Source organism: Pogoniulus pusillus, chromosome 29 (genome assembly GCF_015220805.1).
Source record: "Pogoniulus pusillus isolate bPogPus1 chromosome 29, bPogPus1.pri, whole genome shotgun sequence".
Taxonomy (NCBI): Eukaryota; Metazoa; Chordata; class Aves; order Piciformes; family Lybiidae; genus Pogoniulus; species Pogoniulus pusillus.
The window spans coordinates 1,838,591-1,862,269 of NC_087292.1; the positions used below are offsets into that span (position 1 = coordinate 1,838,591).

General features: G+C 51.3%; 1 protein-coding gene across 3 annotated transcripts in view; it reads right to left on the reverse strand.

The window, feature by feature from the left end:
• MMP24 (matrix metallopeptidase 24) overlaps positions 1–23,679 on the reverse strand; it is a 55,263-nt gene that overhangs the window by 14,636 nt on the left and 16,948 nt on the right. For 2 of the 3 annotated variants that reach the window (XM_064167341.1, XM_064167343.1), the window contains one exon: positions 5,205–5,366. The exons of the other annotated variant lie outside the window; for it this stretch is intronic. In XM_064167341.1, coding sequence (XP_064023411.1) covers positions 5,205–5,366 — 162 coding nt within the window. The remainder of the gene's footprint in view (positions 1–5,204; positions 5,367–23,679) is intronic. 3 annotated transcript variants of the gene reach the window in all.

Consider the following 23,679-nt stretch of genomic DNA (forward strand, 5'->3'; position numbering starts at 1 on the left):
GCCCTGTTCCTGGCTGGCAGAGCTGGTGCTGCTGTCTTGGCCATGGTTTCATGACCATCTTGGACCTCAGCCCTCATGAGCCTCCACACTGACTGAAATGCAGAAAAGATGTGTGAGCTTGAGACGTCCTCAGTGAGATCTGGGGCAGCCCAGACCCCTGAGGTTGTCTCCAGGCTGAATGATTTGGGTTCTGAGTGATTAGGAGACCTGTCCTTGGTGGCCTCAAGGCTTTGGAAGAGCCTGGAAGGCAATGGCCTGGTTTCCCAGCTCCAAGCCTCTGTGTGGACATGAGCTTTTCAAGCCCTCTGCTGCCCAGGCAGTGTCAGGAGTCACTCCTAACATGAGAGGCTGCTTCACAGCCTACTGATTTGAAGCACAGGAGAAGCAGTGCTGAAAGATGACCAGGCCATATGAGGAGGCCATGGCTGTCTCCTCTCCCCAGCTGCATGCAGCCCTGACTCCAACACTAGCAAAATTAAGAGGCAGTCAACAGGCTACCCAGGGGCCCTACAGCACAGACTTGCTGCCACTTTAATGCCCTCCTGGGCATTTCACTTGTGGCATGGGCACACAAGACCAGTGGTAGACAGCCCTCTGACACAGACATGTCAAGAACAGGTATCTGCTCAAGGAAGATGCTCCAAGCAGCACGTAGCAGAAGGTGGAAGTGCTGCTGACTTGTAGAGGCTGCTCCGTGGCGCAGGGGGAGCTGCTGCTGGCCTCTCCAGCGTTAGCCCTTGTGGAAACACCACTTCAAACATTGACCTTCCACCGACCCACACGAAGCACACACAAGAGTTCACATCATCTGCTGCCTCTTTAGGTGAGTTTGGAAACAAATCCAGCAGAAAGATATCAAGGGCAGATGAGCAAACCTCTTCTTTTCTGATGGATAAACACAGACACAACATCAAAACACATCCAGAACGCATCTCCCTCCAAAGAGGACAAAAAAGGGCCTCTAGCTGGGGTGCAGCTTCTGTTCTTTGTTCTAGCAGCTTCAGTGCAATCAGCATTTGGGAGTTCTGACTGAATTTATCCTTTTAAAAGGATGCTGCAGGCAAGGCAATGCCTCTGGCTCCCTGACTGCTTTTGCACAGCAGGCTGCTAAGCAAGGCGCAGCAAGCAGGTGATGCTGCACCGCTGAGGATGGCAGGGTTTGGGGTTTGGACAGGTGCTCTGGCAGATGGAAGGCACAACAAAGCAGGTTGGCACCGTGGAAACAAAAACACACTAGCTGAATGCTCCTGCTAGAGCTCCAGTGAGCATATTTCAGCAGTCCCTTCTCAGTTGTTAGAAGCTGAGGTGAAAGGCTCTGTCCTCCCAGCTCTGGCTCTAGGGACAAACAGAATCTTCATTTCCCATCTTCTCTTTGGGAACAGCAAGGGTAAAAAAACTGGTTTTAACCTAAACTTTAGTATTTGGACTGTAAATATGTGCTAAGAGCCAAAACCTCTACCTGGAGAATCAAAGCTGCTATTGCAGAAGCCATTCCTCCTCCACCAAGACCATCCCCAAGCCACTGCAGTTGAAAGGCCTTAGAGAAGAGCTTTGTGTGATTCACAGCAGCAAACAAACTGACTGCTGATGGCTACCAGCACAAGGTAGTAATTTATTCATCCTGCTTTTTTTTCCAGTGGAGTTACAACTGGAAGCATATTACCTTGCATGTGCAGAATCTGAACACAGTGGGTGGCTAAAGGTAAGTGGTGGTGCTGCTGCCACGCTGCAGGCAGCACAGCAGTGAGCTCCCTGCTCTGGCACAGCTGGCTGCAAGATGCTGGGAACTGCTCTCACAAATTGTTAGGGCCTTGCAGACACTTAGAGGTCTTAATGGCCCTGACTAGCATCACTCAGGACATCCACCTACAGCCATGGGCCCAGGAGCCCCACTTCAGATCAGCCCTGGGAAGTGGAACCCACCTCCAGCTGTGCTGTGGGAGTGCAGAGCTCACAGTCACAGAATCATAGAACAGTCTGGATTGGAAGGAATCTCCAAAGGGCATCCAGTCCAACCCCCTCTGCAGTCAGCAGGAACATCTTCCACTAGATCAGGCTGCCCAGAGCCCTGTCCAGCCTCAGCTTGAGTATCTCCAGGGCTGGGACCTCAACCACCTCCCTGGGCAACTTGTTCCAGCATCCTCATGATGCAGAACTTGTACCTAACACCATGGCTGCCAGTTCCTGATTTGCTCCCCTTCCAAAAAGCTACCTGAAAACAGAGAAACCACTCACTTGGTCCTGATTGCACTTCCACTGTCAGCCAGAAATCAAGATGATTTGGTTTCCTCTCTGATTTGGTCCGAGTTTGCAGGAACTAAACAACCATTTCAAACCAGAAACACCACAATGACATTTCAGAGGCCTTCACAGCTTAGGTTTATTAGCTAATGGATGTTTAATACTTACTATCCCAGCACTGCATTTGGGAAGCATCCAGAGTCTCTGTGATCCTGAACATATGTCACATGAACACACACTGTGTTAAAGGATCTGGAGTTAGATTACAGCACAGGACAACTGCCATGCAACTTCATCCTGGGAATGAGCAATTAGGAGAGCTCTTCAGCTGCACTGGTGGGAAGAGTCAGTTCCCCTTGGGTGTACCTCAACCCATCTGATTTCAACCCTCTGCCTTGCACTGAGGATGGACTACACTTTACCAATGCCTGGGGTTTTCCCCCATTGCCCAGGCAGAAGTCATTTCAAATAAGTCCAAAAGGAGACCTCTCTTCTTTAGGCATCTACATCAGAACAAATCAATCTCATTCCAGTCACAAAAAAAAAAGGAAAGGAAAGAAAAGAAAGTAAAAAATCAAAAATTAGGTTCAAAACACTTGACTCAGACCTCTCAAAGGTGAGCTCTGCAAACACAGCTCAGGCATCTCAAAGGTGAGCTCTGCAAACACAGCTCAGGCATCTCAAAGGTGAGCTCTGCAAACACAGCTCAGGCATCTCAAAGGTGAGCTCTGCAAACACAGCTCAGGCATCTCAAAGGTGAGCTCTGCAAACACAGCTCAGGCATCTCAAAGGTGAGCTCTGCAAACACAGCTCAGGCATCTCAAAGGTGAGCTCTGCAAACACAGCTCAGGCATCTCAAAGGTGAGCTCTGCAAACACAGCTCAGGCATCTCAAAGGTGAGCTCTGCAAACACAGCTCAGGCATCTCAAAGGTGAGCTCTGCAAAACACAGCTCAGACCTCTCAAAGGTGAGCTCTGCAAACACAGCTCAGGCCTCTCAAAGGTGAGCTCTGCAAACACAGCTCAGGCCTCTCAAAGGTGAGCTCTGCAAACACAGCTCAGGCATCTCAAAGGTGAGCTCTGCAAACACAGCTCAGGCCTCTCAAAGTTGAGCTTTGCAAAACACAGCTCAGGCATCTCAAAGTTGAGCTCTGCAAAACACAGCTCAGACCTCTCAAAGGTGAGCTCTGCAAACACAGCTCAGGCATCTCAAAGGTGAGCTCTGCAAACACAGCTCAGGCATCTCAAAGTTGAGCTCTGCAAACACAGCTCAGAGCTCTCAAAGGTGAGCTCTGCAAACACAGCTCAGGCATCTCAAAGTTGAGCTCTGCAAAACACAGCTCAGGCCTCTCCAAGGTGAGCTCTGCAAACACAGCTCAGAGCTCTCAAAGGTGAGCTCTGCAAACACAGCTCAGGCATCTCAAAGTTGAGCTCTGCAAAACACAGCTCAGAGCTCTCAAAGTTGAGCTCTGCAAAACACAGCTCAGAGCTCTCAAAAGTGAGCTCTACTGCTGCAAAGCCTTACAGGTCTTGGCATAAAGTCTGTTAGCAGTCATTTATAATTCACTGATAGATCAGTGATGCAAATCAGCATCCTCTACCTCAGCCTCCCCTTGACTCTGGCTCCTAAAGCATGAATTTCCCTCCCCTCCCAGGGTCTCCTTTCTCTGAAAGTTCCTGTCCTCACACCCTGGCATCCCTGATGCCACCTCAAAGCACTGCACCAGCAGCCCCTTGGTTTCTTCTGTCATCCTTTCATCCCTCAGCCTCATTTCTCTCTTTCATAGAATCACAGAATCAGGCAGGTTGGAAGAGAGCTCCAAGCTCAGCCAGCCCAACCTAGCACCCAGCCCTGCCCAACCAACCAGACCATGGCACTAAGTGCCCCAGCCAGGCTTGGCTGCAACACCTCCAGCCACGGCCACTCCACCACCTCCCTGGGCAGCCCACTCCAATGCCAATCACTCTCTCTGCCAGCAACTTCCTCCTAACATCCAGCCTGAACCTCCCCTGGCCCAGCTTGAGACTGTGTCCCCTCATTCTGTCCCTTGAGCCTGTTTCTTCAGGAGATACATAGTAGTAGAGAGTCCCCTAAGCAGGTTTTATTTTTCCTACCTGGAGACAACAAAATGGGAGCAAGAGTGCAAAACTGCAGTTTACCTTCCCTTGATGATCCATGCTCTCTGCATTCTTCCCCACTGTTTGCACTGGCTGGTCCCAGTGGACAATCCTTGAGTACAGCCATGGCTCATTTTTCCCTTTCTAGCACTCCCTGATACTGGGGGGACAGTGAGGGAAGGAGCAGCAACTGCATCACAGAGGTTTGGTTATCCAAAGATACTGTCACTGGAACAGGTGCCTGATATTTGGTTCCCCACAGGGCAGAAAATGCAGTCCAGCAGCTGCAAGCATTATAGAGTCGTTTAGGTTGGAAGGGACCTCAAAGCTCAGCCAGTGCCAAAAACCCCCTGCCCATAGGCAGGGACACCTTCCACTAGAACAGGTCACTCAAGGCCTCATTCAACCTGGTCCTGAACACCTCCAGGGAGGTTGTGGAGCACAGAAGCACCCAATGTGATCAAAGATCACATTGGGTGCTTCTGTGCTCCACAACCTCCCTGGGCAACCTGTGCCAGTGTCTCACCACCCTCACCCTGTGTCAGTGTCTCACCACCTTCAACCTGTGCCAGTCTCTCACCACCCTCACTGCAAACAACTTCTTCCTAACATCCACATTCAATCTCTCCTCTGCCACTTCAAACCCATTCCATTACCAGACCTTGTCAATAGTCCCTCCCCAGCCTTCCTGTAGTCCCCTTCAGGTCCTGGAAGGCCACTCCAAGGTCTCCTCCAAGCCTTCTCTTCTCCAGGCTGCAGAGCCCCAACTCTGGGGACCACCTGCCTGAGGCTGTGAACTGCTCACTAGACTTGAGCTCAGTGCACAGAGTGGAGAGTGTTGCTCACCATAGATTTTCTGAATCCCTTGGAGGTCATCCTGGGGCAGTTTGAAGTTGTGTGTTTCCATGTACTGGTAGAAAGGAGCCATGATAGCACTGGGATCATTGGAGTGTTCCAGCCCCAGCGCATGTCCCAGCTCATGGACTGCAACCAGAAAGAGATCATTGCCTGTGGAAGGAAGGCACAGGCAGGTTAGTGCACAGCCTCAGCCTGATGGAGTCCCAAGCCCCCTTACTCAGAAAGCAAGAAGCAAATGCTTTGCTATGCTACTGCCCAGCAGGTTACAGTGCCAGGGTCAGCTCCTGGAGATGGTTTGGCCTGAAAATCTCAACAGCTTTTAGAGTTACTGGCCCAGAATGGGCAGGAAGCTCCTAGCCTGTGGCTGCCCATAACCATGAGCACTCATCCTTGCCTGTCATGCAAGGGATGCTGACTGCATCTCTTCTGTAGAGAGTTTACAGAACATGGCCAATAGGCTACTCTGACACCACTGCCTCCTCTGAGCCCTGCTAGGAGAGGTGACAGCACTGCCAGTCTGCTGCTCGCCAAGGGTACGTGGTGGAAAGGGAGCTTTGCTTCCCTTCCAGGTCCTCTGGTGCCATGCTCTAATCTGACCTGGACCTCCAAATCCCAAGGGAGGTCTGTAAGGCACCTGGGAAGGCAGGAGGAAGGACTAAGGCCAGGTCTACTACCCATTGTAACACAACAACTACCTGGGCCAGCCCCATCTCCCCTAGCAGAAGCTCCTCAATGTGCTTTAACTTTTCTGGACTCCTGGCACTGTCTGTGGGAGGAGGTGAGCAGAGGTAGCACCATCCTGCAGGAAGCAGAGTCACACAGGGAAAGCTTGGGTTGGATGCCAATGGCAGGAGGGAGAAAGAGGAAGAAGAAGGGACAGGAACCTGACAGGAAGAGAAAGGGCTGAGAAAGGGCTGAGGAGCCCTGTGTGGTCCAGAAGCTGGGAGGAATGCAAAGTAGGGGTACCTTCAGCTCTACGTTACAGCCACACACTCCTCTTCAGGCCCATGGATTTGGGACTCTCATTTCCTTGATCTAATGTGGTCCCTGGATGTCCTACTCCGTGAGGGCACCTTGACATGGAGGTGACACAGGCAATGCTGTGTGAGGGATGAAGACACAACCAAGAGTGAAAGATGTGAGTCTCCCCATGTCAATAAAATGCCTCAGCTCCCAGTTCTGCCTTCACCTGGCTCCTCTGCTCGCTCCGGCGAGGCACAGAGCAAGTCAGGCAGGTTCTGGCGAGGCACAAAGCGAGGCACTTCCAGCCAGGCACTGGAGAAAACAGCTGCCAGTGGCAGCTCCATGGCTGCCCTGCACCATCTCCACCACCTCCCTCAGAGGGAAGGAGGAGCAGCTTTGAGGACAGGGCTGAGCTCTCCTCGGCACAGCAGCTGCAGCAGGATTCATGCAGAGCTACCTCCACATCTGAAGTATTTCTTGCTCCTCTGTTAGCCATTAAAGACACCAAGCTTACGTTCAGGGGGCTGCAAGTCCTCACAGCAGGGTGCCCCTGCCAGCACCTAGAGACACCTGAAGCCATCACTGCCCCACCAGTCCTCTGTACCACACCAAGGTGCTTAAACTGCCTAAACCTTCGAGTTGGAGGTCATAAGCATCTGAATACACAAGGTGTTCCCAGAGTCATACAATCCTCAGGGTGGGAAAAGACCTCCAAGATCATCAGGTCCAACCTTTTACTCAACACCTCCATGACCATGTTAAAATACAGAACTGGACTGCAAGCAAACATCCCAATCCAGTTGTTCTATGCCAGCCAAAGTATCACAGTGTCACAGTATCATCAGGGTTGGAAGAGACCTCACAGATCATCAGGTCCAACCCTTTAGCACAGAGCTCAAGGCCAGACCATGGCACCAAGTGCCACGTCCAGTCCTGCCTTGAACAGCTCCAGGGACGGCGACTCCACCACCTCCCCGGGCAGCCCATTCCAGTGTCCAATGACTCTCTCAGGGAAGAACTTTCTCCTCACCTCCAGCCTAAATCTCCCCTTTTATGACCAGGAGGCTACTCAAAGCTAACTTAACTGCAGGCAGTGGCTGAGCCACAGCTTGCCCAGAGAGGTGGTTGAGGACCCAGCCCTGGGGATAGCCGAAGTGAGGCTGGACAGGGCTGTGGGCAACCTGATCTCGTTGAGGATGTCCCTGGTGACAGCAGAGGCGGTTGGGACTGGATGAGCTTTGGAGGTCCCTTCCAGCCCAGCCCTTCTGTGGCTCTGTGAAGCCCACCAGAGAGAGGATGCCCCTGGCAAACCAGCTGCAGCTTTGCAAGTTGCTTGATTGAGCAAAAGAGTTCAAACTTCTGTGCTAAAACACAGAGAAACAGAATGAACTCAGCTGTGAAGGCGCTGCTGGAGCTCAGCTGCCCTCGGCTTCGTTGTCACTTTCACAGGCTGTGTGGCCTGTGAGGTGACATTTGCCTTGTGGAACTGTCCTTCTGCTGAGTCTGAAACTGGTGGCTCAGGCAACCTCTGCCCTTGCCCCAAATACACACAACTTGGTCCTGAACAGCTCCAGAGAGGGTGCACCCTGTGTGAGCTGCTATAGCTGATGCTGCTCTGGCAGGGGGCACCCTGTGTGAGCTGCTATAGCTGATGCTGCTCTGGCAGAGGGCACCCTGTGTGAGCTGCTATAGCTGATGCTGCTCTGGCAGGGGGCACCCTGTGTGAGCTGCTATAGCTGATGCCGCTCTGGCAGGGGGCACCCTGTGTGAGCTGCTATAGCTGATGCTGCTCTGGCAGGGGGCACCCTGTGTGAGCTGCTATAGCTGATGCTGCTCTGGCAGGGGGCACCCTGTGTGAGCTGCTATAGCTGATGCTGCTCTGGCAGGGGACACCCTGTGTGAGCTGCCATAGGTGACGCTGCTCTGGCAGAGGGCACCCTGTGTGAGCTGCTATAGCTGACGCTGCTCTGGCAGGGGGCACCCTGTGTGAGCTGCTATAGCTGACGCTGCTCTGGCAGAGGGCACCCTGTGTGAGCTGCTATAGCTGACGCTGCTCTGGCAGAGGGCACCCTGTGTGAGCTGCTATAGCTGACGCTGCTCTGGCAGGGGGCACCCTGTGTGAGCTGCTATAGCTGACGCTGCTCTGGCAGGGGGCACCCTGTGTGAGCTGCTATAGCTGACGCCGCTCTGGCAGAGGGCACCCTGTGTGAGCTGCTATAGCTGACGCCGCTCTGGCAGGGGGCACCCTGTGTGAGCTGCTATAGCTGATGCTGCTCTGGCAGAGGGCACCCTGTGTGAGCTGCTATAGCTGATGCTGCTCTGGCAGGGGGCACCCTGTGTGAGCTGCTATAGCTGACGCTGCTCTGGCAGGGGGCACCCTGTGTGAGCTGCTATAGCTGACGCTGCTCTGGCAGGGGGCACCCTGTGTGAGCTGCTATAGCTGACGCTGCTCTGGCAGGGGGCACCCTGTGTGAGCTGCTATAGCTGATGCTGCTCTGGCAGGGGGCACCCTGTGTGAGCTGCTATAGCTGACGCTGCTCTGGCAGAGGGCACCCTGTGTGAGCTGCTATAGCTGATGCTGCTCTGGCAGGGGGCACCCTGTGTGAGCTGCTATAGCTGATGCTGCTCTGGCAGGGGGCATCCTGTGTGAGCTGCTACAGTTGATGCTGCTCTGGCAGAGGGCACCCTGTGTGAGCTGCTATAGCTGATGCTGCTCTGGCAGGGGGCACCCTGTGTGAGCTGCTATAGCTGATGCTGCTCTGGCAGGAGGGGTTAGACTTAGATGATCTTTCAAGGTCACTTCCAGCCCCTGACATTCTGTGATTCTGTGAAGTGTTTTCCTTACCCAACCAATGTCATCACCAGCAAAAGCTGCAACTGGGGACTCACCTAGGACAGCAGAAAAGCATCATCCATTCTCATGCTGCCAATCCAGGTGAGCACACTGCTTAGCTTCTACTCTTTAACAGCTCTGTGCTCCCTGTGCACACCCCAAAACCACCACACACACAACTGGGAGAGTCATAGAATCACAGAATCAACCAGGTTGGAAGAGACCTGCAAGATCATCCAGTCCAACCTATCCCCCAGCCCTATCCAGTCATCTAGACCATGGCAATAAGTGCCTCATGCAGGCTTTGCTTGAACACCTCCAGGGACAGTGACTCCAACACCTCCCTGGGCAGCCCATTTGTCCTTTGGGTAGGTCAGTTTTCTTAGTGGGATCTAACCCTGTGTTCAGAGCAAACCTCCTGTTAGCTGCTGCAGTCCCACAAGATAAACTGCAATACAACCACACATCAAACCCAGCTCTCTGGTGAAGCCCTCTCAGGCCATTCATACCACAGCACCTGTCCCTGCAGGAACAGATGGGTTCATTGTAGTGACACAAAGAACACTGCAGCCACAGAGCAACTCATTGTTGTGTGATTCTCCTTCTGGTCCTAGAATGGTTAGGGTTGATAAAGATTTCTAAGACCATCAAGTCCAACCTTTTGCCCACCACCTCCACAACCACTACACCATGTCCCACAGTGCCACATCGACTCATTTTCTGAACACTTCCAGAGATGGAGACTCCACCACCTCCCTGGGCAGCCTGTTCCCAGCCCTGGCCACTCTTGCAGCAAACAAACTCTTCTAATATCCAACCTAAGCCTCCCCTGGCACAGCTTGAAGCCATCACCTCTTTTCCCAAGTAACTAGCAACAGGACATGAGGTCAACAGCAGCCTGACTCCAACCTCCTCTCAGGGAGCTGTAGAGAGCAATGAGCTCTCAGCCTCCTCTTCTCCACACTGAACACCTCCAGCTCCCTCAGCTGCTCCTCCCCAGCCCTGTCCTCCAGGGCTCACCAGCTTGGTTGCCTTTCTCTGGACCTGCTCCAACCCCTCCATGTCCCAGACCCAGTATTGGGGGTGCAGCCTCACCCATACCCAGTATAGGAAACCAATCACTTCCTTATCCTCAATGTGCTCCATCACTCATTTCACCTTCAGCTGGAAAAAAAGGCTGTTAATAAATCAAGTAACAGACATCCAGAGGAAGTGCTTCCCTTTGGGAAACTGCTGCCTCAAGCCTTCTTGCAGGGTTTCACTCACTCGAATGATGAAAATCCAGATCAAAGTGTATTTGGCTGAGTAACTCATTGCACAACAGAGCCCCCACTGCTGCTGGGCAGCAAATCCACTCATTCAGATGCCTGTAACGGGTCACAGGGACACCACCAGAGCAATGCTGTGCTGTTGCCATCAGCATTTACCCCTGAGCATGGTAGCTGTACTGAATTGCAAGGAGTGTGAGTAGACTCTGTAGAGCACCTCGTGGAGGAAGGACAGAACTTCAAAGCCACCAGAACAATGTTGCACACCTAATTAACAACACAACTGCACCCAATTATGTTGTGCACCTCATTAACAACAGAAATGCACCCAATTATGTTGTGCACCTAATTAACAACAGAACTGCACCCAATAATGTTGTACACCTAATTAACAGAACTGCACCCAATAATGTTGTGCACCTCATTAACAACAGAAGTGCACCCAATTATGTTGTGCACCTCATTAACAACAGGACTGCACCAAATAATGTTGTGCACCTAATTAACACCAGAACTGCACCCACTAATGTTGTGCACCTAATTAACAACAGAACTGCACCCAATAATGTTGTGCACCTCATTAACAACAGAACTGCACCCAATTATGTTGTGCACCTCATTAACAACAGGACTGCACCCAACAATGTTGTGCACCTAATTAACAACAGAGCTGCACCCAACAATGTTGTACACCTCATTAACAACAGAGCTGCACCCAATAATGTTGTGCACCTAATTAACATCAGGACTACACCCAATGATGTTGCACACCTAATTGACAACACAACTACACCTAATTAACAACAGAATTACAACCAATTATGTTGCACACCTAATTGACAATAGGATCCCACCCAAGAATATAGTACATCTAATTAACAACAGGACTACACCTAATTAACAATAGAATTACACCCAACAATGTTGTACACCCAATTAACAACAGAATTGCACACAGTGTTATACACCTAATTAACAACAAAACCCAATTATTTTGTACACCTAATTAACAACAGGTATGCACCCAATAATGTAGTCCTGTTGTTAATTGGGTGTGCAACATTATTGGGTGTAGTCCAGTTGTTAATTAGGCGTACAACACCCAATAATATTGTACACCCAATCAACAACAGAATGGCACACAATGTTACACACCTAATTAACAGCAGAATTACACCCAATTATGTTGTGCACCTAATTAACAACAGAAATGCACCCAATATTGTTGTACACCTAATTAACCACAGGACTACACCCAACAATGTTGTACACCTACCTGACAACAGAACTACACCTAATTAACCACAGGACTACACCCAATGATGTTGCACACCTAATTAACAACAGAATTACAACCAATTATGTTGCACACTTAATTAACCACAGGACTACACTAAATAATGTTTTACACCTAACTAACCACAGGACTACACCCAATAATGTTGCACTCCTAATTAACCACAGGACTACACCCAATCATGTTGCACTCCTAATTAACAACAGAATTACAACCAATTATGTTGCACACCTAATTAACAATAGGACTACACCCAATAATGTTGCACTCCTAATTAACAACAGCACTACACCCAGTAATGTAGTCCTCTTATTAATTGGGTGCACAACATTATTGGGTGTAGTCCTGTTGTTAATTAGGTGTACAACACCCAATAATATTGTACACCCAATTAACAACAGAATTGCACACAGTGTTATACACCTAGTTAACAACAAAACTACACCCAATAATGTTGTACACCTAATTAACAACAGCACTACACCCAATAATGTAGTCCTCTTATTAATTGGGTGTACATCATTGGGTGTAGTCCTGTTGTTAATTAGGCGTACAACACCCAATAATATTGCACACCTAATTAACAACAGAATTGCACACAATGTTACACACCTAATTAACACCACCACCACACCAAATAATATTGCACACCTAATTAACAACAGAATTACACCCAATACTGTTGCACACCTAATTAACAACAGGACTACACATGTTGTACGCTTAAGTGACAACAGAACTACACCTAATTAACCACAGGACTACACCCAATAATGTTGCACACCTAATTAACCACAGGACTACACCCAATAATGTTGCACACCTAATTAACAACAGGACTACACCCAATAATGTTGCACACCTAATTAACCACAGGACTACACCCAATAATGTTGCACACCTAATTAACCACAGGACTACACCCAATAATGTTGCACACCTAATTAACCACAGGACTACACCCAATAATGCTGCACACCTAATTAACCACAGGACTACACCCAATAATGTTGCACACCTAATTAACCACAGGACTACACCCAATAATGCTGCACACCTAATTAACCACAGGACTACACCCAATAATGTTGCACACCTAATTAACCACAGGACTACACCCAATAATGTTGCACACCTAATTAACCACAGGACTACACCCAATAATGCTGCACACCTAATTAACCACAGGACTACACCCAATAATGTTGCACACCTAATTAACCACAGGACTACACCCAATAATGTTGCACACCTAATTAACCACAGGACTACACCCAATAATGTTGCACACCTAATTAACCACAGGACTACACCCAATATATTGCACACCTAATTAACCACAAAACTCACTCAATAATGCTGCACACCTAATTAACAACAGAAAGGCTCCTGTGAGTCTCTGCTGTCTGCCTTACTGGTTTGCACCTTGCTGGACTGCAGCACTGTGCTGAGCCATCTGTGGCCCGCAGCTGGCGCAGGCAATGACGAAGCCACGAGAAGGTGACAGTCTGAGCATTTATTAGAGCATGAGCAGGAGGCAGATGATTGGTTGTGACAAAAGCATGCCCAGGGCAGTACAGAACAGAGGGTGTGCACCAAACATGCTTCAAACACGCTGAAAGGAGCCCTGTAGAGACAGTTGGAAGAGGCTGTAGAGATGACCGCAGAGACAATTGTTTTCCAAGCACACCTCAGAGAAGCTTTAAGGCTCCTCTAAGCTATGCCTTGGCTCTTGTCTCTTCAGACCTCTTCAAACAGAGGAGTGTGGTTTGTCTGTGCTCCTCCATTCACCTCCAAGCTGTGCTCTGCTCAAGAAGAGCTTCTCCATCTTCTGAAGCACTGCTGATATTGCTTCTTGACTTGCTTGCAGCCCAGGAGATGTGGGAAGCAGCTCTGCTATTGAGAAAGGGAGAAAGCACATCTTAAAAGAAATGCAAGTTCCATTTTGTTCATGAACTACTACACTGAGAGACAGAGCAAAGCTTAAGGACTTGGTGAGCACTCTTAGCAGTGCCTTCAAGCAGCTTCTCTGCAGAAGGGACTTGGTGAGCACTCTTAGCAGTGCCTTCAAGCAGCTTCACTGCAGAAGGGACTTGGTGAGCACTCTTAGCAGTGCCTTCAAGCAGCTTCTCTGCAGAAGGGACTTGGTGAGCACTCTTAGCAGTGCCTTCAAGCAGCTTCTCTGCAGAAGGGACTTGGTGAGCACTCTTAGCAGTGCCTTCAAGCAGCTTCTCTGCAGAAGGGACTTGGTGAGCACTCTTAGCAGTGCCTTCAAGCAGCTTCTCTGCAGAAGGGACTTGGTGAGCACTCTTAGCAGTGCCTTCAAGCAGCTTCACTGCAGAAGGGACTTGGTGAGCACTCTTAGCAGTGCCTTCAAGCAGCTTCTCTGCAGAAGGGACTTGGTGAGCACTCTTAGCAGTGCCTTCAAGCAGCTTCACTGCAGAAGGGACTTGGTGAGCACTCTTAGCAGTGCCTTCAAGCAGCTTCTCTGCAGAAGGGACTTGGTGAGCACTCTCAGCAGTGCCTTCAAGTAGCTTCACTGAAATGGCACCACAGACACAAACTGATCTCCAATGTGACCAAGGGACTGCAGGAGGACAAAGAACTCTGTGATGTTACCAATGGCACAGGAGCTGGACTCAAAGACTTCCAGAGGTGCCTTCCAGCATCTTGTGATCCTGCTATCAATCACTGTTACCTTACCACCTAAAGGAGCTATAAGAAAGCTGAGGAGGAACTTCTGACAAGAGCTGGGAGTGCCAGGATGAGACAATGACTTTAAGCTGGGAGAGGGGAGATTGAGAGTGGAGATGAGGAAGAAAAGTTTTAGAGTGAGGCTGGAGAGACACTGGCACAGGTTGCTCAGGGAGGTTCTGGATGTCCCTTCCCTGAGGTGTTCAAGGCCAGGGTGGATGAGGCCTTGAGCACCCTGTGCTGGTGGGAGGTGTCCCTGCCCATGCCAGGGGGTTGGAACTGAATGAGCTTTAGGTTCCTTTTCAAGCCAACCCATTCTAAGCTTACTGTTATCACTGCACCAATGCTACCTCCCTGTGCCTGACAAGCAGTGTGCAGAGCAGCTCTGCCAGGTGTGGCACAGGCCTGGTGAATGCTGCAAGCTGTTCTTGATCTGCCATGCCACAGATGGCTCTGTGAGGCCAATGTGTGGCAGAAATTCACAAGAAAAAAGGTGAAAGAGTTGCCTGGAATGCTGAGATCAAGTGAGGTGGAGGCAAGAGTGGGCAGGCAGAGAGAGGGGAAGTTGTGACTGCTTCAGTTGCCTCAGCAGCCTGACAGTCAGTGGCTCTGATGAAAAATTTGCCTGTATCCATCAAATATGTAGCTCACAATTCAGTAAGCAACTCAATACCAAAGAAATAACCACCCCCAAACAAAACTTCCTATTTCCCTATGGATCAATGCCTAATTTGGTGCAGCAGATAGGAAAGAAAACAAAAATACTCATAAAGCCATGGAAAATGTAGCTGGAGCAACCACCTCTGCTATGGAGACAGGCTGAGAGTTGGGGTTGTGCAGGCTGGAGAGGAGAAGGCTTCAGGGACACTTTGTTGTGGCCTTCCAGTATCTGATGGGAGCTACAGGAAAGCTGTGGAGGTACTTTTGAGGGTGTCAGATAGTGACAGGAGTGGGGGGAATGGAGCAAAATTAGAAGTGGGTAGATTCCGATGGGATGTTACGAAGAAGTTGTGGGCTCCCTAGGTAAGGAGGGACAGGGATCTGCTGGGAAGAGTCCAAAGGAGGGCTTCAAGGATGCCGCAGGGACTGCAGCACTGCCTGAGGAGGAGAGGCTGAGAGCCCTGGGGCTGAGAGTCTGCAGAGGAGAGGCTGAGAGGGGATATGAGCAATGTCTGTAGGTAGCTGAGGGCTGGGGGGCAGGAAGGGAGGCACAGGGACAGCCTCTGCTCACCTGTGCCCTGCCACAGGACAAGGGCAAGGGAGGGAAACTGCAGCACAGGAGGTTGCAGCTCAGCATGGGGAAGAACTTCTTGGCTGTGAGGGTCCCAGAGCCCTGGCACAGGCTGCCCAGAGAGGTTGTGGAGTCTCCTCCTCTGGAGCCTTTCCAGTCCTGACTGGATGTGTTCCTGTGCCACCTGTGCTGGATTCTCTGCTCCTGCTCTGGCAGGGGCTGGACTGGAAGACCTGCAGAGGTTCTTCCAACCCCAGATATCCTGTGACTTATTATCTTTGTCCTCCCTGACATAAAAGGTTCTTGATTGGGCTGTAAAGACTGAATAGGACTGAGAAGAAAAGACTGGATGCAAAGACACTGCACCCTCCAAGTGGTATCCTGGGCAGGTTTGAGCAGAGCAGGCAATGCTGAAGTCTTGTACTCTTCAGAAACAGAACAGGAGGGAAAAATAAGCCACAGAAGTGCTTTAATCAACTCCTAAGTTTGCCACTGGGTTGTGATGTGAAAATGTAGAGTGCTGGCTGCTGCTGCTGCCATCCACCTCTGACTGTGATGACTAGCAGCCTCTTCTCAGGAGTTCACCTCTTTTCCACCCTCTTCCTGAACCCTTGCTACGTTCATCCTCTCCTCTCCAGCAAGAGGAGTGCAGCAAGATTATCTGAGACCTTGCTGCAGCTGGGCTCATTTCACATCATCTGTTCCTGCTTTACACAGAAAGGCAGCAAAAAGAGACTTTTTGGCTCACCTTGGTTCACACAAGCCTTTTTATTCAATTGTTTGCTTCCTTTCCAATGGGATTCATTGTGATCCTTACTGGCTCCTTCCTGGGAATTTCCTTCTCTGTAGAAAGAAGTCAGATGTTTCACTGTGATTATACAGAGGTCCACGGGATCAATACACAGAGTATGGATGCAGGCAGACAGGGAGGGATTTGGAATCACAGAATCAGAGTATGGATGCAGGCAGGGAGGGATTTGGAATCACAGAATCAGAGTAGGGATGCAGGCAGGCAGGGAGGGATTTGGAATCACAGAATCAGAGTATGGATGCAGCAGGTCAGGGAGGGATTTGGAATCTCAGAATCAGAGTAGGGATGCAGCCAGTCAGGGAGGGATTTGGAATCACAGAATCAGAGTAGGGATGCAGGCAGGCAGGGAGGGATTTGGAATCACAGAATCAGAGTATGGATGCAGGCAGGGAGGGATTTGGAATGACAGAATCAGAGTATGGATGCAGTCAGACTGGGAGGGATTTGGAATCACAGAATCAGAGTATGGATGCAGGCAGGGAGGGATTTGGAATCACAGAATCAGAGTATGGGTACAGGCAGGGAGGGATTTGGAATCACAGAATCAGAGTATGGATGCAGGGAGGGATTTGGAATCACAGAATCAGAGTATGGATGCAGGCAGGGAGGGATTTGGAATCACAGAATCAGAGTATGGATGCAGGCAGGGAGGGATTTGGAATCATAGAATCAGAGTATGGATGCAGGCAGGCAGGGAGGGATTTGGAATCACAGAATCAGAGTAGGGATGCAGGCAGGCAGGGAGGGATTTGGAATCACAGAATCAGAGTAGGGATGCAGGCAGGCAGGGAGGGATTTGGAATCACAAGATCACATTCTGTGATTCCAAATCCCTCCCTGACTGCATTCATACTCTGTGTATGAAGCCATTTGCTTTACACAGCACTGGGCCCATCAGGCCTGTTTCCCAGCAGACTGCTTTGAAAGCAGACTTTGCAGGTGATTTAGGCTTAATGAAGTTCAGGCTGTCATCACTAATTAGCAGAGTCAATACTGCAGAGCTTTCAAAGCCACACTGCACTGGCACAGCACCAGTGCAGTGCCACTTCTGTGTTGGTGCAACAAGAGCACATCCAAGAAAAGAAAGCACTACTTACTGAGATGCTGTCCAGGAGCAAAGGGGAAGAATCTGAAGACAGGAGGCTCCCATGGGTGCTGCTGGGCTGTGTCTTCACTTTACTTTGGTTCAAAAATAAACAGGGTCCCCTAAAAATTAATTTGCAGGATCTCTATTTACAGCCTTCTATGGTTGAAGTGACAGGGCTGTACCAGGTGTCTGTGTGCTTCAGACCATGTGGCCATGGCCTTCACACCTTGTGGCCATGGCCTTCAGACCAGGTGTATGTCTGCTTCAGACCCTGTGTCTGTGTGCTGCAGACCTTGTGTCCATGAGCTTCAGACCCTGTGTCCATGGGCTTCAGACCTTGTGTCCATGAGCTTCAGACCTTGTGTTCATGAGCTTCAGACCCTGTGTCTGTGTGTTTCAGACCTTGTGTCCATGAGCTTCAGACCCTGTGTCCATGAGCTTCAGACCCTGTGTCTGTGTGCTGCAGACCTTGTGTCCATGAGCTTCAGACCCTGTGTCTGTGTGCTGCAGACCTTGTGTCCATGAGCTTCAGACCCTGTGTCCATGGGCTTCAGACCTTGTGTCCATGAGCTTCAGACCCTGTGTCTGTGTGTTTCAGACCTTGTGTCCATGAGCTTCAGACCCTGTGTCCATGAGCTTCAGACCCTGTGTCCATGAGCTTCAGACCCTGTGTCCATGGGCTTCAGACCTTGTGTCCATGGGCTTCAGACCCTGTGTCTGTGTGCTTCAGACCTTGTGTCCATGAGCTTCAGACCCTGTGTCCATGAGCTTCAGACCCTGCGTCCATGAGCTTCAGACCCTGTCTCTGTGTGCTTCAGACCTTGTGTTCATGAGCTTCAGACCTTGTGTCCATGAGCTTCAGACCTTGTGTCCATGAGCTTCAGACCTTGTGTCCATGAGCTTCAGACCCTGTGTCCATGAGCTTCAGACCTTGTGTCCATGAGCTTCAGACCCTGTCTCTGTGTGCTTCAGACCTTGTGTCCATGGGCTTAAGACCCTATGTCCTTATCCTTCAGACCCTGTGTCTGTGTGTTTGACTAAGACCCTGTGTCCATGTCCTTCAGCCCCTGTGTCCATGTCTTTAGACCTCCTGTCTGTGTTGCTGAGAGAGACAGAGTGTCTGTGCCCTTCAGCCCCTGTGTCCAGGTGTTTCAGACAGACTCTGTCTATGTGCTTCAGACCATGACTATGTGCACAAGAGAGACCTCGTGCCCATGTCCTCCTGGCCCTGTGCCCCTGTCCTCACTGTTCCAGTGTCAGTGAGGGTTTCACACAGCTCCTGCTTGCTCCCAGAAGCCTCTCCAGGCAGTGACAGGATGAAGCCAGCAAAAAGCAGGCAGGTACTAGAGACTAAATCCTGAGCTGGTCCTTCTTGTACAGACAGAAGTCCTGACCTGGTATAGGCTCATAAAAAGGTCCACCAGAATCAGTGGACATTTTAACAGGGTTTATGCCCCAACTGACTCCCAACTGCTGTGTGAAAGACTTTCAGCTAACAGGGCTCCTGCAGCAAAGGGCACCTGAGTAACATGAAGTCATTTCACTCTGAAAAACTCTGATGATCATTTTCAACAGCTGAGTGCCAGAAGCCTGAAAAAGAATGATGGATTCAAAGCATCACTTGTGATTTGGATGTGGAGATGTTCTGTACCTAAGCAATCAGATAAAGGAAATGACAAGAAGAAACCACTCAGCAGTCAGAAGGCAGAAAGGTCACACCTGGCCTGTCTCAGGAGCACCTTCATCCTCCTGCATAGGCTCCCCTTGGCACAGCTCTCAATGTACAACACTTTGCATGCCAAATGCTCATGAGTACATAAATCCCAACCAACCATGCACCAGCTGCTGGCATCAGCTGCCACTGAAGCCTATCAGATAACCACAAGGTTTGGCTTCAAGACAGAAGCTGTCACGAGCAGGGTAAATCACCTTCTTCATGTACAAAGCAGCAAGATCTGCTCAAAGCATTCAAAGATTAAGAGAATCACAGAATCAACCAGGTTGGAAGAGAGCTCCAAGCTCAGCCAGCACAACCTAGCACCCAGCCCTGCCCAACCAACCAGAACATGGCACTAAGTGCCCCAGCCAGGCTTGGCTGCAACACCTCCAGCCACAGCCACTCCACCACCTCCCTGGGCAGCCCATTCCAATGCCAATCACTCTCTCTGCCAGCAACTTCCTCCTAACATCCAGCCTAGACCTGCCCTGGCACAGCTTGAGGCTGTGTCCCCTCGTTCTGGTGCTGGTGCCTGGGGCTCATGCCTTGCTGCACTCGTGGGTGACAGCTTATGGCTGTGGACTATCAAAAGAGGGTCTGCAAGTCTGTAATCCATGAATATAACCCTGGCCCTGCTCAGATGGGCCACAGGCTGTGCAGTCACACTGGAAACACTTAATGCAACATGTGCAGACCTTACTTTGATGGGACCTGCCTTGCCTGCTCAGCCTGCTGAATTTCACAACATTTCCCTACTATCCAGATGAGATCTCTTTGTTTTTTCCCTTACTATCCTTCAGTTTATCATTTCCCTCCAGGGCTTGCAGGAGCAGTTGCAATCTCAAGTTCCCAGTGGCATTCAGCCTCCTCAGGACCTGAGCACTGTCCCATGACCAATAAGCATCACCACCTCGAAGCAGGACAACTTGAAAAGCAGAAGCAGCCTCTAAGCTCAGCCAGCCTAACCTAGCACCCAGCCCTGCCCAACCAACCAGACCATGGCACTCAGTGCCCCAGCCAGGCTTGGCTGCAACACCTCCAGCCACAGCCACTCCACCGCCTCCCTGGGCAGCCCATTCCAATGCCAATCACTCTCTCTGCCAACAACTTCCTCCTCACATCCAGCCTAGACCTGCCCTGGCACAGACTGGATGTGAACTGTCTCACAGTTTCCATGTAATCTGTACTGCTTTTGAAGCCCCCAAGAGAGCTCTTGTGTGGGGAGAGAGCTGCACCCACACATGGACTTACTGAAACTCTTCCAGGGCCACAATACAGAAAGCCAAATGTAGACCATCAAAACCAAAGCTTCAGCTCACTCTGGTTTGTAACCAAACTCTGGGGACTGAACAGCCTGCCCAAATACTCTGGGGAGCCATGGAGCCAGTTTCAGTTCCTGCTCTGCTGGCCACAGATTTTCCTCTACAATTGCTGCAAGGCCAAGAGAGCTCTGAGGCAGATTGCTCAGCTCTGCCCTCCAGTTCAGACACAGTCCTGGCAGGAAGGGACATTTCACCTGGTGGTGTTCAGCTCTGGGCCCTCACTGCAGGAAGGACACTGAGGGGCTGGAGCCTGCCCAGAGCAGGGCAGCCAGGCTGGAGAAGGGCCTGGAGCAGCTGGGGGTGAGGAGGGGCTGAGGGAGCTGGGGGTGTGCAGGTGGAGCAGAGCAGCCTGAGGGCAGAGCTCATTGCTCTCTGCAGCTGCCTGCAGGGAGGGGGCAGTGAGCAGGGGGCAGCCTCTGCTGCTTGGTGCCAAGGGCCAGAGGCAGAGGGAATGGTTCCAGGCTGCCCCAGAGGAGGCTCAGGCTGGAGCTCAGGAACTATTTGTGCCCTGGAAGGCTTCTCAGAGCTTGGAGTGGTCTGCCCAGGGCAGTGCTGCAGTGCCCATCCCTGGAGGTGCTCCAGCAGCTGTGGCCCTGGTGCTTAGGGCCATGGTTTGGTGCTGAGCCTGCAGTGCTGGGTGGAGGCTGGGACTGGATGAGCCTGGAGGGCTGTGCCAGCAGGATGTTTTCTGGGATTCTGTATTTTCCAGGCTGGTGTCAAGATACTTTTGTTATTAAATGGCTATTTTAAGATCTCTGTAATCACTGAATTGATGTGGAATGGCCAAAACAGTTCCTATTTTGCATCTGCCCTGATCAGGGCATTTTCAGCCTTTCACTTAGAGACTTCTTCAGTGCCATACAGAACAACCCCACTGACCCCAAACACCTCTCATGAGAACAAGCAAGGCCATGTCTGAAGATACAGTCCCTGCCCAAGGGGCAGCATTTCCCTGCTACCACTTTATTTCCAACGACAAAAAGCACTGAGCTGCTCACCCTGCAGGGAACCTCTCACCAGTAAGAAACTTTGAAACCAGCATCTAAAATAGCATTTCAAGTAAAGCACAGCAGAGATGGGACCCTGGAGCCAGAGAGAGCCTGGATGACAAGAAACTGTGAGAGAGAAGGGAAAACCCTCCTAAAAAAAGCCCTGGGTCATCCACTGAGGACACAGGTGCACAGCACAGCTAAGAACAAGTTCCTCACCTTTCACACTGCCCTCTGTAACACTGTGACTGCAGCCCTGCCCCTGGCAACCTCAACACAAGAAACTCCCTTTCTACCTCTCAACATTTCCCCCAGGTGGAGGGGACAAATATGACCTCACCATTCTCAGCATCCTCCCTGGTACCATTTCAAAGTGGTTTTGAATATCTGTGCTGCCTCATCTATGCAGCACAGTCACTGGGAAACAAATCCCAGGATCACAGATGCCAGCTGGCAGTGCCCTCTGTCAGAGGTTCACAGGATCCCAGCATGCCAGGGGTTGGAAGGGACCCAAGGAGATCATCGAGTCCAACCCTCCTGCCAGAGGACGACAATCCTATCTGACACAGATCACACAGGAACACATCCAGACAGGCCTGGAAAGGAGACTCCACAACGTCTCTGGGCAGCCTGTGCCAGGGCTCTGGGACCCTTACACTCAATAAGTTCCCCCTTGTGTTGAGCTGGAACCTCCTGTGCTGCAGCTTCCATCCATTGCTGCTTGTCCTACCCCAGGCAGCAGTGAGCAGAGCCTGTCCCCCCCTCCTGGCAGCCCTCAGATACTTATAAACATTGATCCAATCCCCTCTCAGCCTTCTCTTCTCCAGACTAAGCAGCCCCAGGGCCCTCAGCCTCTCCTCATAAGGAAGCCCTCCTGTCCCCTCACCATCCCTGTAGCCCTCCACTGGACCCTCTCCAGCAGGTCCCTGTCCCTCTGCAACTGGGGAGCCCAAACCTGAAGGCAGTGCTCAAGATGAGGTCTCAGCAGGGCAGAGCAGAGGGGCAGGAGAACCTCCCTGGCTCTGCTGGACACATCCTCCTAATGCACCCCAGGATCCCATTGGCCTCTTGGCCCCCAGGGCACATTGCTGTGCCATGGGCAACTGTTAGCCACCAGCACCCCCAGGGCCCTCTCCTTGGGGCTGCTCTCCAGCAGTCACCTCCCAGCCTGGACTGCTGCACTTTGTTATCCCTCCCCAGGGGCAGGACTCTGCTCTTGTCCTTGGGGAACCTCATCTGGCTCCTCTGTGCCCAGCTCTGTGCCCAGGGCTCTCTGGGTGGCCTCACAGCCTGCAGCTGTCTCAGCCAAGCCTCCCAGCTGGGGGTCAGCAGCAAACTTGCTGAGCAGCCTCTGTCTGTCTGTGCCCTCAGCAAGGGCACTGATGAAGATGCTGAACAGGACTGGCCCAGCACTGAGCCCTGGGGGACTCCACTGGTCACAGCTCTCCAGCTGGACCTGGCACCATTGAGCACCTCCCTCTGAACTCTGTCTTGCAGCCAGCTCCTAACCCACCTCACTGCCTGCTCTTCCATCCCACACCTCCTCAGCTTGCTCACTGAACTGACATGGGAGACGGTGCCAAAGGTCTTGAAGACATACTGCATCCAGTTCTGAGCCTCCCAGCTCAAGAGGCACAGGGATCTACATGAGAGAATCCAAGGGAGGGCTTCAAGGATGCTGCAGGGGCTGCGGCACTGCCTGAGGAGGAGAGGCTGAGAGCCCTGGGGCTGAGAGTCTGCAGAGCAGAAGGCTGAGAGGGGACCTGAGCAACGTCTGTAGATAGCTGAGGGCTGGGAGGCAGGAAAGGAGGCACAGGGACAGCCTCTGCTCACCTGTGCCCTGCCACAGGACAAGGGCAAGGGAGGGAAACCGCAGCACAGGAGGCTGCAGCTCAACATGGGGAAGAACTTCTTGGCTGGAAAGGTCCCAGAGCCCTGGCACAGGCTGCCCAGAGAGGTTGTGGAGTCTCCTCCTCTGGAGCCTTCCCAGCCCTGTCTGGATGTTTCTGTGTGACCTGTGCTGGATTCTCTGCTGCTGCTCTGCCAGGGGCTGGTCTGGCAGCTCTCCAGAGGTCCCTTCCAACCCTTACCATCCTGTGAAATCTGTTAGTCTTTAAGCTGCCCCTAACCTTGCAGAAGAAAGCTCACTGTCTGGAAGAGGCAAAAAGCAAGCAGGTACACCTTGTTCAACCTGCCCTCCCCCCCAGACAGCAGCACCCCCAGCTCTCCCACATTGGCTCACCTGGGAAGT